The sequence below is a fragment of the Pelobates fuscus genome, chromosome 2 (genome assembly GCF_036172605.1).
Source record: "Pelobates fuscus isolate aPelFus1 chromosome 2, aPelFus1.pri, whole genome shotgun sequence".
Taxonomy (NCBI): domain Eukaryota; kingdom Metazoa; phylum Chordata; class Amphibia; order Anura; family Pelobatidae; genus Pelobates; species Pelobates fuscus.
Genome location: NC_086318.1, coordinates 359,994,337 through 360,009,091, shown reverse-complemented (window position 1 = coordinate 360,009,091; position 14,755 = coordinate 359,994,337). Strand labels below are relative to the sequence as shown.

General features: G+C 47.0%; 1 protein-coding gene across 1 annotated transcript in view; it reads right to left on the bottom strand.

Moving 5' to 3' along the window:
- Positions 1 to 14,491, bottom strand: part of ACOXL (acyl-CoA oxidase like) — a 447,901-nt gene extending 433,410 nt beyond the window's left edge. The window contains exon 1 of the mRNA XM_063443672.1: positions 14,220 to 14,491. Within this exon, the coding sequence (XP_063299742.1) occupies positions 14,220 to 14,347 (128 nt within the window). The 5' untranslated portion in view covers positions 14,348 to 14,491. The remainder of the gene's footprint in view (positions 1 to 14,219) is intronic.
- Positions 14,492 to 14,755: the final 264 nt, after the last annotated feature.

Genomic DNA, 14,755 nt, shown 5'->3' with positions numbered 1-14,755 from the left:
TTATGAAGAAACAGAAGAATGAAGAAATGTAGATAAGTATGATTAGAGCATGAATAGAGTGGTTCCCCTCCTCCCTGGGTGGGAAGGGTGGGAAAATACTCGCCTCCTGTCATTATTAAAATTAAGATTATAAGTACACTAGCGCTAGCATAATCTTAAATTTTATCACATGACAGGAGGCTTCATATTTTGCATTTTTAACGCTGTAGAATCAGAGACATGGCAGCACCGGAATTCGGACGGAAATAGAAGGTGCGGAATGTAGATTCCCTAGACCAATCTGCGGAGCGTAGGATGTCTGTTAAGGAAGCACCCGCCATGAAGGCTGAGGATGCTGCTGCTCCGCGTACTGAGTGGGCTCCGAATGTAGTGTCCACACCGGCTAGCGATAGTAACCAGCGAACCCATCTTGCCAGGGTGGTGGAAGTGATGGGGACATGTGGTCTGACGTATGATACTAGGAGTTGACCTGATGGCGTAGACCGGAGAGGTAGGGTGGTTTCCACTTACTGTTGTAGTGTGGAGACAACGCAGAGTTGTGGTTCTGTGGGGAAGAAAGGATAAAACACAGATGTGGAGTCCGTCTTAGTGCGGCGAGATATCCGGAATGTAACTCCTTCTGGAGAGATTGAAAAAGCGTCTATGTCCAGTGCTCGAATGTCTGACACTCTGCGGAAGGAGACCAGGCAGAGCAAGACTGAGTTTTGCTGATAATTGACGGAGGGAGAGTCTGTCGTTAGTTGGGCAGTCTTTCAGGAATCGGAGGATTACGTCGACGTCCCAGAATTGAGAATATTTGGGCCCTGGGGGACGTTGTAATCGAATGCCTCTCAGGAGTCGGCATACAAGTGGTTCTTTGCCAACCGGAATCCCTTGTATGGGGACATGGGCCGCTGAAATAGCTGATCGAATTACATTAAGTGATCTGTAAGACCGACCTAATGAGAAAAGGTGGGATAGGAAGTTCAAAATGGCTGAAACAGGGGCCGTAAATGGATCGAAGTTCCGTTCCATACACCAAGTGGACCAGGAATTCCAAGCGGATAAATAGCATCTTCTGGTTCCGGGGGCCCATGAGTCCCATAGCAGTTCTTTAGCAGCCTGCGATAGTTCGCCGACTTGCCAGGAGCCCCTGAAAGCGTCCAAGCCACCAGATGGAGATGGTTGTCTAGGATTAGTGGATGAGGGTTGCCTTTTGGATCTGTTAGAATGTATTGATGATGAGGTATTAGAAGGGGATCGTAGCATGATAGAGCTAGGAGATCTGGGAACCATGGTTGTCCCCTCCATAGTGGAGTGATGAGTACTAGTGAGGTTTGCTGATTCTTCAGATAGTGTATGGTCCTCGCTATCATGGCGAAGGGAGGGAAGGCGTAGGCTCCTGTGATCGGCCAAGGTTGTAGGAATGCATCCACTGCTGCGCTCTCCGGGTCCGGGAGCCAACTGAAGTATAATTTCGTTTGTCTGTTGTTGCGGGACGCAAACAGGTCCAGGTGGAGTGGACCTAGGCGTTCCGCAATGCAGTTGAAGATTTGTGGATCTAGTTTCCAGTCGCTGGTGTCCCGCCAGTGGCGTGAGAACCAATCCGCTGTGAGGTTTGTCTCTCCTGGGAGGTATTCCGCCGTGAGGGAGATGTTGCGGGGTAGGCAGAAGTCGAAAATTTCTTTCGTTATTTCTGATAGGAGACGTGAGCGGGCTCCGCCTAGGCGGTTGATGTAACGGACTGCGGAGATGTTGTCCATCCGGAGTAGGATGCAGCAGTCCGACTTGTCCTTTGCTAGGCTTCGGATCGCGAAAGACCCGGCTAGGAGTTCTAGGCAGTTTATATGTAAGTTGAGGTCTTGGGATGTCCAAGCTCCTCCTGTCGATACATTTTCGCTCGTCGCTCCCCATCCCCAGAGGCTGGCGTCTGATTCTAATATCATGTCGGGAGCTTTCCCGAAGATGGCTCGGCCGTTCAATGCCTCCACGCTGTCCAGCCACCATCTGAGTTCGTCTCTGACTTCCTCTGTCATCGGGACCGGCTGATCGTATGAGGGGTTTTCCCTGAGAAAGGAAGCTTTGAGGCGTTGCATTGCCCTGTAGTGAAGTGGACCTGGAAATATAGCTTGAATGGAGGCAGAGAGAAGCCCTACGATGCGTGCGAGGGTGCGGAGTGGAATGGTGTGGGAGCGGATGGCCCTGCGTAATTCCTTGCGAATGGCTGAGATTTTTGCTGTCGGTAGCCGTAGAGTGCTGGAGGTGGAATCTATCTCGAATCCCAAAAATTGAACTGTTTGTGATGGGGAGATAGCTGATTTTTGAAAGTTCACTGTGAAGCCCAGGGATGATAGGAGATCCGTGGTGTAGCGTGTGTGTTGTATCAGTCTGAGTCTGTCTGAGCAGAACAGAAGGAGGTCGTCCAGGTATATAATGCAACGAATGCCTTGAGCTCGAAGATGTGCGACCACGGGTTTCAGCAGTTTGGTGAAACACCATGGGGCCGAACTGAGGCCGAAGGGGAGGCACGTGAATTGCCAGGGACGGCATTGCCAGTGGAAACGAAGGTATTGTCTGCATGATTGATGGACGGGTACTGATAGATACGCGTCCTTGAGGTCCAGTCTCGTGAACCAATCCTTGTCTTGTAGGAGGTCTCTTAAAAGATGTATGCCTTCCATCTTGAAATGGTTGTAAGTGACGTATTGGTTGAGTTGTCGTAGGTTTATGACTGGTCGTAGATCGCCCGTTTTCTTCTTGACTAAGAAGATGTTGCTGAAGAAACCTTGAGGTTCGGATGCGGGTTCTATCGCGCCTTTTGAGTATAGGGTTTGTAGTTCGTCGTTGAGAGATGTGTCTGTTCTTGAGCAGTTGATGGGACGTGGTAGTTCCGTCTGTCGGGGTTGGTCTACGAAGTCTATGACGTAGCCTCGTACTGTCTGTAGGATCCATGCCCCCGTGGAGATTGAGGTCCATTTCTGGAAGAAAAGAGATATGCGACCTGCTGTATGCATTGGAAGGGAAACATGAGTGAACTGGTTGCTTACCTGAGGAGAAACGTGCTCTGCCTCGAGTGCGTGGTCCGCGACCTCTGTCTGCGCCTCGTGTGTAGGAAGATGGTCGGTATCCCATCTCTGGGTAAAAAGGCTGTGGTCTTGTAGCTCTGGGGCCTGAGGGCCAGAAGCGGCTGGCAGCACGGCCCCTTTGGCGGCCAGCCCGTCCAAAAACACCCCTAGAGGGGTTTTGTCTAAAGATTTTTCTCATTGATGACTGAGCCTTGTTCAGGGATGTGTAGACGTTAACATGTCTGCTTAATTCTTTAAGAAATGGTTCTCCGAAAAGTTTGCCCTGTGCCATAGGACCTAATTCCTTGGTGCCCAACTCCACCAATTTCCCGTCAATGCGGAGAAGTGCTGCTTTGCGTCGCTCAGATGATAAGGCGACATTGGCATTACCCACAAAACAAAAGCACCTTTGAGCCCATTCCCGCACGTCATGTGCCCATTCGCGCACCATAGTAGGGTCAAATTGATCGGCTTTGGCTAGGGCATCGTCAGCCAAGTACATAATTCTGGATAGTGGTCCCACCGAGTCCAGAAGCTTATCTTGTACCCCTCTAAACCCTTTTTCCACACCTTTACGTGGGTCACGGCCACCTCGTGACATAAAAGTTGTCATCACTTGGTCAAATTCTGGCGTGTCCGCCACGTGGTCGGGTAGAAAAGGCCGTGGGCATTCTGACCTCAAACGGTTGCGGACCGTCTTGTCCATGGACTTTCGTAGCCAGAGGTGCATAAACCTCGCTAGGTGGTCAGGTGGTGTCCAATCGCTTGAGCGAGGGTGTCTAATTTTTCTTGGGTCAAAAAGTTTTTGTCCCAGTGGGTCAAGGATGGTGTCATCATCCTCTTGCGGGGTTTCCGCGTTGTCTTGGTCTTGGGGTTCTCCCATGAATGTATGTTGCGGAAAAAAAGATTGGGATCCGGAGTCTGAGCCCCAGACATCTTTATTGGAGTCTGAGTCGTCCGCTTGCCACTCATCTAAAATGGCCATGGGTTTAGTTTGGGACTCTTCTTCATCCGAAGAGTAGTCGTGTTGAGGATTCGTGATGGTGGCAGAAATGGGTTTAGAGCGTTTAGCGGGGTTTTTGCCTTTATGTGGGTGGCCCTTTTCGCCTTTCCACTGGCGTTTGCCCGTGAGAGTTTCAGGGCTTTTATGAGATTCTTGTGCATCAGAATCGGAGTCATGGCGGGATGGGTGTGCTTTAGATGGTTTCCTCTTGTCGGAACCAGAGGCCATCATCTTGGAGAGGACTTTCTCCATTGAGGCAGAAACGGCCTTGTTCACCATATTTTGGAGATCTGTGGTTTGAGAGGTCTCCATGGTGTCTGGGTATATGATTGGCACAGGGCGTGGTAGAGGTCAGTCTGCTGTATTTCAGTCGATATAGACTGTATTAGTAACGCTATGCAAAACCCAGCAGGGTGCAATAACGTGTAAAATTTCTTGTATAGAGTACAATCAGAACCCCAGCAGGGTTATTAGATATATAATAATAAACCGAGTACCCCAGCAGGGTCTAGACGGTATAGTAACTGGTCAGATGTAAGCCAGATAAACCCCAGCAGGGTGTAATAAAATGATACCCCAGCAGGGTATGAGTAGTGGTATGTTGGAGATTATGCTCCAGCAGGATAGTAATCCTATTTATATAATCACCCCAGCAGGGTGTATAATGCCCAGTAGGCTTGTAACAGGTGTGTAACCACTTGGCCCCAGCAGGGCAAATAGACCACTTGTTGGGATTTAAAATGTGTTCTGGGCCTCACCCAGTATGACAGAGGTGGCCACAAAGCGACCTCCTTAGCAGCACAAAAATAGGGCAGCACCCCAGTCAGGCACAGGTTAATACCTGATGTGCCTTTAAACAGCTTGTGTGACTGACCTCTTGTAGCAGACTGTAGAAGGCTTGCAGTGTCCGTTGAACTTGCCGTTCTGTGGATTTCGCGGCAATTTGCGACGATCCTAAGATGGCGGCCGTAATCTCGCGAGACGCGGGATTAAAGATGGCCGCCGCGAGGAGAAAGCCGCGGCTGAAATAGGGCCGCGGAAATCGCGGCGGAAAAGAGCCGCCGAGCGGCGGCAAGGTGGGGAAAGGGAAAAAGTGCAGGGAAATAACCCAGCAGCAAAGAAAGAGATAAACTACCACTAGGGTGAAGTAACCCTGGTGGTACTAAACACAGGATAGATAGTAGGATAAAAGCAGTTAGAGATTACAGAAAAGTAGCAGTATTATATAGATAATGAAAAAGGTAGATAATAAAATAATATACATGTGGAAATAAGTAAAACAAAACATTCACATGAGGTAAAATAGGGAAGAGCCAAAAACTCTGACCTGTCTGCGATGGAGCAGTAAAGAAAGAGGTGCATTTTGATTGGTTAAAACGTTTTTTCACTTTCTTTACTGCTGTGGAGTTTTAGTAAAGAGAGTAAAGCAAAATATGAAGCCTCCTGTCATGTGATAAAATTATATATATATATATATATATATATATATATATATATATATATATTGAAAAGAAAAAGATTTAAAGAACTTAAATAATCAGTACATCAAAAATACAAGGTTACATGAGTTGAAACTCAAATGTTCGGCAACGCCTCCCCCCCCCCCCCCTATTTTTAAAATAAAATAAAAACTTACCAATAACCTAGTGGTGGGGGAGGTTGTTTCACGCATCGTCTGACTTCACCCTGCATCTCTATTTTCCTTTCCTTTGTTCAATCAAATGCTTCTCATAGAGAAGCATTTGATTGGACCAATCTCCAAGCTCAGAGTGCATGCATATACTCTGAGCCTCGCGGGGAAGGGGAGCCAGCACATCAAACAGGTTTGATTCCAGCACTGCTTGCAAGGGTAGAAGCGGACTATATCTGTCTCCAGTGTACTGACAACCAGGGCTGTCATCAGCGGGTGACAACCATAACGGTTGTCACGGGCCCGGCAGCCCTGGGGGGCCCGGCCCCCACGTGTGGGGCCCATCAGGTGGTCCACACACTTAGGGCCACCCGATGGGCCCCCTCCTTCAGGGGCCCGGTCAGCGCTGTGGCCGGTATAGCGCGACCGGGCCCCTTTAAAAAAAAAAAAAAAAAAAAAGCAGCCGCAAGTGCTGCTGGGAGGAAGTGGTTACCTACTCCCAGCTCACTCCGCGCGCGAGGAGCGCGCGCAAGTGAAGAGGGAGCCGCGCCGAATCCCATCATCCCCAGCCACCCTCCTGCAAAGAAAAGGTAAGAGACAGGAGGGTGGCTGGAAAATGAGCTGCATGTCTGCGTGTATGTCTATGAACGTATGTCTGTATGCCTGCCTGTGTGTCTGTGTGTGTCTGTATGTCTGTCTGACTGCATGCATATATGTGTATGTATGTATGTCTGTGTGTGTATGCATGCATGTATGTCTGTATGCATGCATGTCTATGGATGTATATACGTATGTCTGCATATCATTATGAACGTATGTCTGCATATCATTATGAACGTATGTCTGCATATCATTATGAACGTATGTCTGTGTGTATGTGTGTATGGATGTCTGTCAGTAGGTCTGTATATATGCATGTATGTCTATGTATGTCTGTCTGGATGCATGTATGTCTATGTATGTCTGTCTATGTGTGTGTATGTATGTCTGTATGCATGCATGCATGTATGTATATCTGTCTGTATGTCAGTATGAATGTATGTCTGCATATCATTCTGAACGTATGGATGTCTGTCTGTCAGTAGGTCTGTATATAGGCATGTATGTCAGTCTGTATGTATGAATGTATGTCTGTATGCCATTATGAATGTATGTGTGTATGGATGTCAGTGTCTGTATGTCTGTCTGTATGAATGTGTGTGTGTGTATGTGTATGTATGTTTGTGTCTTTATGTCCTCATGCATGTATGTCTGTATGTATGTTAGTATGTGTCTGTCTTTTAATACGTATGCCTGTGTGTATGTCTCAGTATGTGTGTGTCAGTATGTATGCGTGTATGTCTGTTTCAGTATGTGTGTCTGTTAGTATGTATCTGTGTCCTTTTGTATCCGTGTGTGTGTTTGGGTCTGTGTGTGTATTCCTGTGGGCGGTATTTGGAGGCGGACCCAGTGGGCGGTATTTGGAGGCGGGCCCCTGGGGGCCTAGATCCTGAGCTGAGTTAGGGGCCCCAAAATTTCTGGTGGCGGCACCGCTGACAACATATGTAATCTTTGCACAGAATTAACATTAGGCAGCCTGGCTTGACATGCCGAGGAATGTTGAAATGCATAAAATATTGTTTAAAGAGGTAATAGTGGTGACTCTTAGGCAGTCACTCGACACATGGATACACCTAGGTCGAACTACTGTACCCTGAATGCTGTGTATATGTCAATTGATGTGCATTAAGAGACACTCTCGATGTATGTGTATTGTTTTCTGTCAACATAAATAAAACATTTAAAATAAAAAAAACATTAGGCAGCCTGGAACAGAGTCACGTGGGCTGTGGGTGTAACTAGCACCAGGCACAAAATTGCAGATATCTCCGAATGTGCAGCATTTCAAGCAGAAACACTGCACATGCTGATTTCTTCCTCAATGACCACTTCTAAAAGCAGAAGTGGTCATGGAGACTAGAGTAACCCTTTAAAGTGAACTTGTTAAGAAAAATGAACTTGCCTAAATACAACCCCTTATACATTGACTACATCATATATCAAAGATATATGATGTATTCATTGAAAAATATTAAAATATACTCACCTCGCCTCCATCTTAGAGGTGTAGATGCTGTGCAGCACCGGACTAGGGAGCACCTCTAATGGCCATCTGAGTGACTACCACAAGAGGTTCTTTTTAGTCAGCAAAGTAAACACTGCCTTTTCTCTGAAAATGCACTATTTATATTAAAAAGCCTGCAGGAACCACTACATTAAAGGGACACTATAGTCACCCAGACCACTTCAGCTCAATGAGGTCCCTCTAGGGCTAACCCTGCATGCTGTAAACATAGCAGTTTCAGAGAAATTTGGGTTTAAGCCAGCCTCTAGTGGCTGTCTTCCGGACAGCCACTAGAGGCGCATCTGCGACGCTGGAGGCATTTAATGCCTCCATCACGCAGAGCGTCCATAGGAAAGCATTGAAAAATGCTTTCCTATGGACACATTGAATGCGCGTAAGGCACTGCTGCGCATGCGCATTCCACTCCGCTGACGTCAGACGAGAGGAGAGGTAAGGGAGCCCGGCGGTGGAAGAAGGTGAGTAACTGAAGGGGTTTTAACCCCTTCAGCACCACGGGAGGGGGATCCTGACGGTGGGGGCACCCTCAGGGTACTATAGTGTCAGGAAAACTGATTTGTTTTCCTGACACTATAGTGATGCTTTAAGCTACAGTGGTTCTGGTGACTATAGTGTTCCTTTAAAAATTTAATTTTTGTAATTGAAAATAAAGCTTTTTTTAGATTAAAAAAAAACCTGGCTCCTATCTTTTTTACCTGGCTCCTAGATGCAAAACAAAGTTATCAACTCCCGGGCCTAGTTACTTAAAGGGACAATACTGTAGGGTCCAAAAACCACAACTTTGCTTGTCTGGCACAGAACTTTGAAAGTTATGAAATAACGTATCTATAAGCAGCATACTTACAGCAATGCACACCTCACACACAAAACAAAATTTATTGGAGCTGTCTAATTCTAAATATAGATGAACAAACTACTGCAATGTTTGCATGCAAATGATTTGTGTGCTGGAAACTAATATGCAAATTGAATTATTTAATTACAAAATCATTAAACTTCGTTAGATAAATCCTATGTGAATCTAACACTTGGCAGCTCCTTTATAAAGTAATAATGCAAAATGAGATAGAGAAAATATAAATGAGAGTGGTTTTATATCAGAGTGAAAGAGGGACTATCAAAAAAAGTGATTGTGGGTCAAAGTTCTAAAAGTGGAACACTTAACAAGAAGGTCAGAAAGACTGCTGCAATTGATTCCACTTGTTTCCTTAGGGATTTCTAGAACTTTGACCATAAACTAGAACATTTCTATCAGAGATAATGAATTGCCAACCTAATACCTAATCATTTAGATTTTAATTTGAATGTAAAATACAAAATGTTTCAAAATCTTCTTAATTTTTTTTTTCAATTCTTTATTTTTGGTGCAGATTTGCATGCAACGTACATGCATATTTTTTCGTTTCGGTCTAAAACATGAGTAAACAACAAAGGTAACATCATATGTTTGTGGCTTATGTCTGGTGAGTGTGTTGCACATTTTTAAAAAGTGTGGTGGACTGTCGGGTTGTAGCGAGTTGATCAATGTATGGGTTAGTAAACCCCCTCTATGTGTGGTGTCGCGGAGTTTATGTGCCAGTGAGTTTTGCGGTGTCTAGGTCACTCGGGTGTTGTGTGTAGAAGGGAGAGGTGTTGGTGTCTCTGTGGTATTGGCCCCACTAGGTGGCGGATCCGTGGTTCCAGGTGACATCCCAGCTCCGTCTCCAGTGAGTGGGCTATCTCTATGAGGTAGCACTGGTGTTGTAAGTCCTATCATGTGGCCCTCATCTGTGTGTTTGGTCCCTTGTCCCCTCGTTTTTCCTCCTTGGCATAGCGAAACTATGGGGGGGGAAATCCCTGAGCATAGTGTGAGCGCTGTGTGTGTCTATTGGGTGTTCCAGCAAAGCAGAGTGACTGTGCGTTGGTGTGTGTAAAAGTAGGCAAATTAAGCGGAACTTGTAGTGTTACAATTGCAAAACTTTGTGGCTAAGAAAGTCACGTATGTGGCACTGCAGTATGGGATGGCCAGGCGTATCAGTTGGTTCAGGTCTTCGGCCTCCTGCCTCTTCCGGAGTCGTGTGAAGACGTGTCTGAGTCAGTGTCCATTCGGGGTTGTGTATCTGGCAGCTCGTGTGTAGGGTTAGGCTGCAAGTCCAGTGCTGCCAAGAGTGCGGGAGCGTCGGCAGGGTCAGTGGCCTTGTAGAACTTTCCGTTTTTGGTGACCCACAGTATTTGTGGTGTCGCCCATCTGTAGGTCAGTCCTTCTTTCTGTAGGTCTGCGTGAGGGATTGCATGGCTTTTCGCCACTGTAGAGTGGCTCTACTAAGGTCTTGGAAGAAGGAAATTTTACAGTTCTCAAAGTTATACGGCGTCTTTCCTTTTATCGCCGCTAGCAGGCTTAACTTGTTGGACATCGTTTGACACCTGAGGATTATGTCACGTGGTGCAGTTTCAGGGGCCCTAGGGGATTTGGCTATTCTATATGCCCCATCAAAGGAGAAGTACTTGGCTTCTCTTGCTGGCAGCAGTGATGTCGTCAGTGTTCTCATGAAGTGTGGCAATTCTTCCAGGGCAATGGACTCTGTTACTCCCCTCACCTTTATGTTCTTTCTCCTGCCCCTGTCGTCTAGTATGTGCACTTGTTTATTGGTTTCAGCTTGTGTTTTCTGCAGTTGCTGTACCTTATCACTGAGTGCTTTAACCCCTTAAGGACACATGACATGTGTGACATGTCATGATTCCCTTTTATTCCCGAAGTTTGGTCCTTAAGGGGTTAAGGTCTTTTTGTAGGTCTGTTACATTTCTTTCTGCAGTCTGTGTGCGCGTTTTGACGGCCTGTACCTCCGTTTTAAGAACCGCCAGATCCGCCTCCCACATTGTCCTGAGGTTGTTTTGAAGGTCGGTGAGCATATTTTGAAGTTCCCTTTTTGTTGCTGGAGCTTCTGTCTGTGTGTGTAGTGTCCCTGGGGTTGCCGGTATCGGGCTCTGGAGTGGGGTCCCGCCATCAGCCTTTGTGAGTGGGTGCTCTCGGATGAGTGAGGCCTCCTGTGCCGCCGGTGCCATCGTGGGCGCTGTTTGTTGCAGCATCAGGCCTGTCGTGCTGGGTCCTGGTGGTAGTCGCAGGTTTTTTTTGGTTTCTCTTGCCCATATCACCTGTCGGCAGAGGGAAGAAGTCTGTCTTGTCCCAGTCCAGTAGGCTTCCGTAGGCTGCTGAGGTGTGTCTGGTAGCTCGGTAGGCCTTGGAGCCTCGGGTCTGGTATTTTTTGCCCGGGGTATATAAAAAAGGCATCGGAGGAGTCGGGGCGGCTTGCTGCTTTGATATCTGCCCTCCTTTCAGTTGGTTTTACCAAGATGCCAGAGATATTGGGTGGATTAAATTTTTAGCGCGCGGAGCTGTGAAAATGGCGTCTATTCGGATGCGCTGCTAGGCTCCGCCCCCATCTTCTTACTTTTTTGACTACATAATTTCCCCTACAATATTTAAAGGGGTTGATAAACTGAATAATTCGAAAAGTTCAGGCCAAAATACTTGGGGCGTGGTGGGGAAAACAAACAAAAAAAAACTAAAAATCTACAAGATACAGACTTTGCCCTGACATTCCCATTTTGGCCCAATTGCTACAAGTGTGCACCCTAAAGCACAAACACACGCCGCATGTGTATATATATATATATATATATATATATATATATATATATATATATATATATATATATATATATATATATATACACACACACACACACACTGCTGTGTGTGTGTGTGTGTGTGTGTGTGCTGTTAGTGTGCTGTGTGAGGGTGGTGTGTGTAAGGGTGCTGCTGTGTGTGTGTGTGTGTATGTGTGAGGGTGCTGGTAGTGTGCTATGTGGGTGAGGGTGTGTGTGTGTGTGTGTGTGTGTGTGTGTGTTAGGGTCCTGTTAGTGTGCTGTGTGTGTGAGGGTGCTGTGTGTGTGAGGGTGCTGTTTGTGTGATGTGTGTGTGATGGTGCTGTGTGTGTGAGGGTGCTGTTTGTGTGATGTGTGTGGGTGTCATGTATTTCTGAGGGTGCTGTTTGTGTGTGTGTGTTTGCGAGGGTGTTAGTGTGCTGTGTGTGAGGGTGTTGTGTGTTTGTAAAGGTGCTGTGTGTGTTTGTGAGGGTGCGGTTAGTGTACTGTGTGTGTGAGGGTGCTGTATGTGTACTGTATGTGTGTGGGTGCTGTGTGTGTGAGGGTGCTGTGTGTGTGCTGTTTGTGTGAGAGTGCTGTATGTCTGTAGGTGCTTTTTGTGTGTGGGTGCTGTATGTGTGTGCTGTATGTTTGGACAGATTGTGGAGGTGGGGGCAGATTAGTAAATATCCCCCCTCCCTTCTTACCTTATGTAGGGAGGGGGGATCCTTGCTGCCATGTGCCATCCCTGGTGGTCCAGTGGAGAGTGAACTCTAGCCTGCGGGGCTAGAGTTAACTCTCGTGAGATCTGAGCGTTGCCGTTGCGTGAGCCAACAGGGGAGAATAAAGTCCTGGGGAATAAAGTGTGGGAACCAAGATTCCCACCCCCCAAAAAAAATAATATACACTCCAGTGTGTGTATGTATATATGTGTGTGTGTATATATATATATACACATACACACACACACACTGACACGCATACTCAAACACACACACATACACTCACACACACACACACACACACAAACAGACACAAACACAGTCACAGACACACATTCACACACACACAAGTTATTATTTTTTTAATAAAAAAAATGTCCACCCAGCCTCCCTACCTGGAGTGCTGGCGTGGACTTGTCCCTGGGGTCCAGTGGGTCGGTCGGCTCTCTCAATATCAGCCGCGGCGAGGGAGCTGTGTGCTCTCTGCTTCCTCTCGCTGCGCGAGCTGTCTGCTGTAGCTGGGAGCCGGAATATGACGTCATATTCCGGCTCCCAGCATCAGCAAGCAGCGCGCGGCGAGAGGGAGCAGAAAGCTCACAGCTCCCTCGCCGCGGCTGATATTGAGAGAGCCGACCGGGGGGGGGGTTCCATAACCTCTTGCTCCCCCTCCCATCCATGACAGGGGGGACATGGGGGGAGGAAGGGGGGCGCTGAGTGCCTGCAGGAACGGCGTTCCTGCACAAAAAAAGTGCAGGAACTTCGTTTCTGCAGGACTCAATCCATAGGCGTGCCGCGGGGATTAGGGTGTGCCCAGGCACACCCGGCACACCCCGTGCGCACGCCTATGATGCTAATGCCTCGTTTCCACTGAGCGGTATGGTTCGGAAGGGTTAGAATGGTACAGCCTATTCAGGTGAGCGTTTCCTCTGCAAGTCAGACCGCCAGGGGGAATGCGGGGTTTAGACCAAATGCCTGGCGTGTCATTTGTTGTGAGCAATGACATTTTCCTGTCCGCCAATCAACGGATTGTATAGTGTGACGCCAGTAGCTCCGCCCTAACCGTACTGTACCATTTCCTATGGACCTACATCTGAAGGGGGCCCAGAAACGGTGCAGTTTGACTCGGTTGTATGGGCCACTTTCATAACGGAAACACTCAAAATAGCGTACCAGACCGTACTGACCCAAACCGTACCGCTCAGTGAATAAGCCCCAATATATTCATTGCAAGACTTACACTTTTTTTTAAGTAGTGTAACATGTCCTAAACCACCATTATGCCATATATTCCATTTGCCTATAACCGTCCTAGATTGTACGACGTGGCATGTTTAATCGCTTTCAAATGCACTCTAATAATAAATATTAAACGCTGAAAAGCATGTGCATTCTATTTTGTTTAGAAAGCATTGAAATAAAATGTGCTTGGCTTAAAGTTCTGAGAGAACACCTGTGCCTTGGTAAATTATTTAACATTCAGGTTGCTTTATTCACATTGCTACACCTGGCTTGGCACAGATCGCTGCCAATAATACAAAATAACTTTTTTTTTTCTTGGCACCATGATAGGAATTTCTAGTATCCCTGCATGTAATATGTCAATGTGCACTACATTCATGCAGTTGGGTCTACCGAGAGACAGGAGTCCTCAGGGAGGGGGGTGACACCTGCTAAATAATAACACTCCACAAGCATCCTCACTTAAATTGTAGTCCCCCAGGTGCAGCATGTAGCTCCCACAGGAGTATGTTGACAGCTCTGGAATAGCATGAGAGATGCTGTAAATAGGAATACACCAGATTAGACCAGAAAAAGGCATCCTTATTGCAAGTAACCAACTTTTCTACATGCAAGAGCTAGTTACATGTCATATAACATACAACCCCTGGCCAAAGAGGTGCAATATGTATAATAACCTTACAATTCCCTATGCAGAGCTAATGAAACAAAATATAAATAAAAAATAAAAAACACATACATGCACACAGAGGCCATATGAATGGTTCTATACCAGCACTGGTTTCATGCCAGGCCCTCTGTATGCATGGGTTCATTGGTACATGTTGGGGGATACCTCTGCTGGAAGAGGGGGTTCCCAGCAATCTGCCTCCGCAGCTCATTCTTCATAGCCCAGAAGTGTCCGTCCAGGAATCGGGACAGGGTGGTATTGGTGATGCCCAGCTCCGCAGACTGGTTCTCCATGGTGTGTGCCGGCAGGAAGTGTGGGGAGACTGGAAGCTGTCAGTCCGGGATTCCCCCCTCTCAGCGTGTGTCGGTATTGGTACCAGCGCCCCGAGCCCTGCACTGCTTTCAGCTCAGGGAGACCTGCGCTCGTCACCGCTCCACGCGTGCGCGCGCGAACTGCTCTGACAGGCTGGGGATGGAAGAGGTGGGCGCGGTCACGAGTCCCTTGTCAGCCGCCCATTGATGGAATCTTAATAGAACATTGACCTTAAAAAAAATTGAATAAATCAGTGTAAAGTTATTCATGATAATGGTCCTATTGTTTTATATTAATTTCAGAATGACCGTGTTCTGTGTATTTAGATTAACATTTTTCAGAAAAAAAGTAAAACACCACACCACTCATCAACCAATTCAAACACTTCA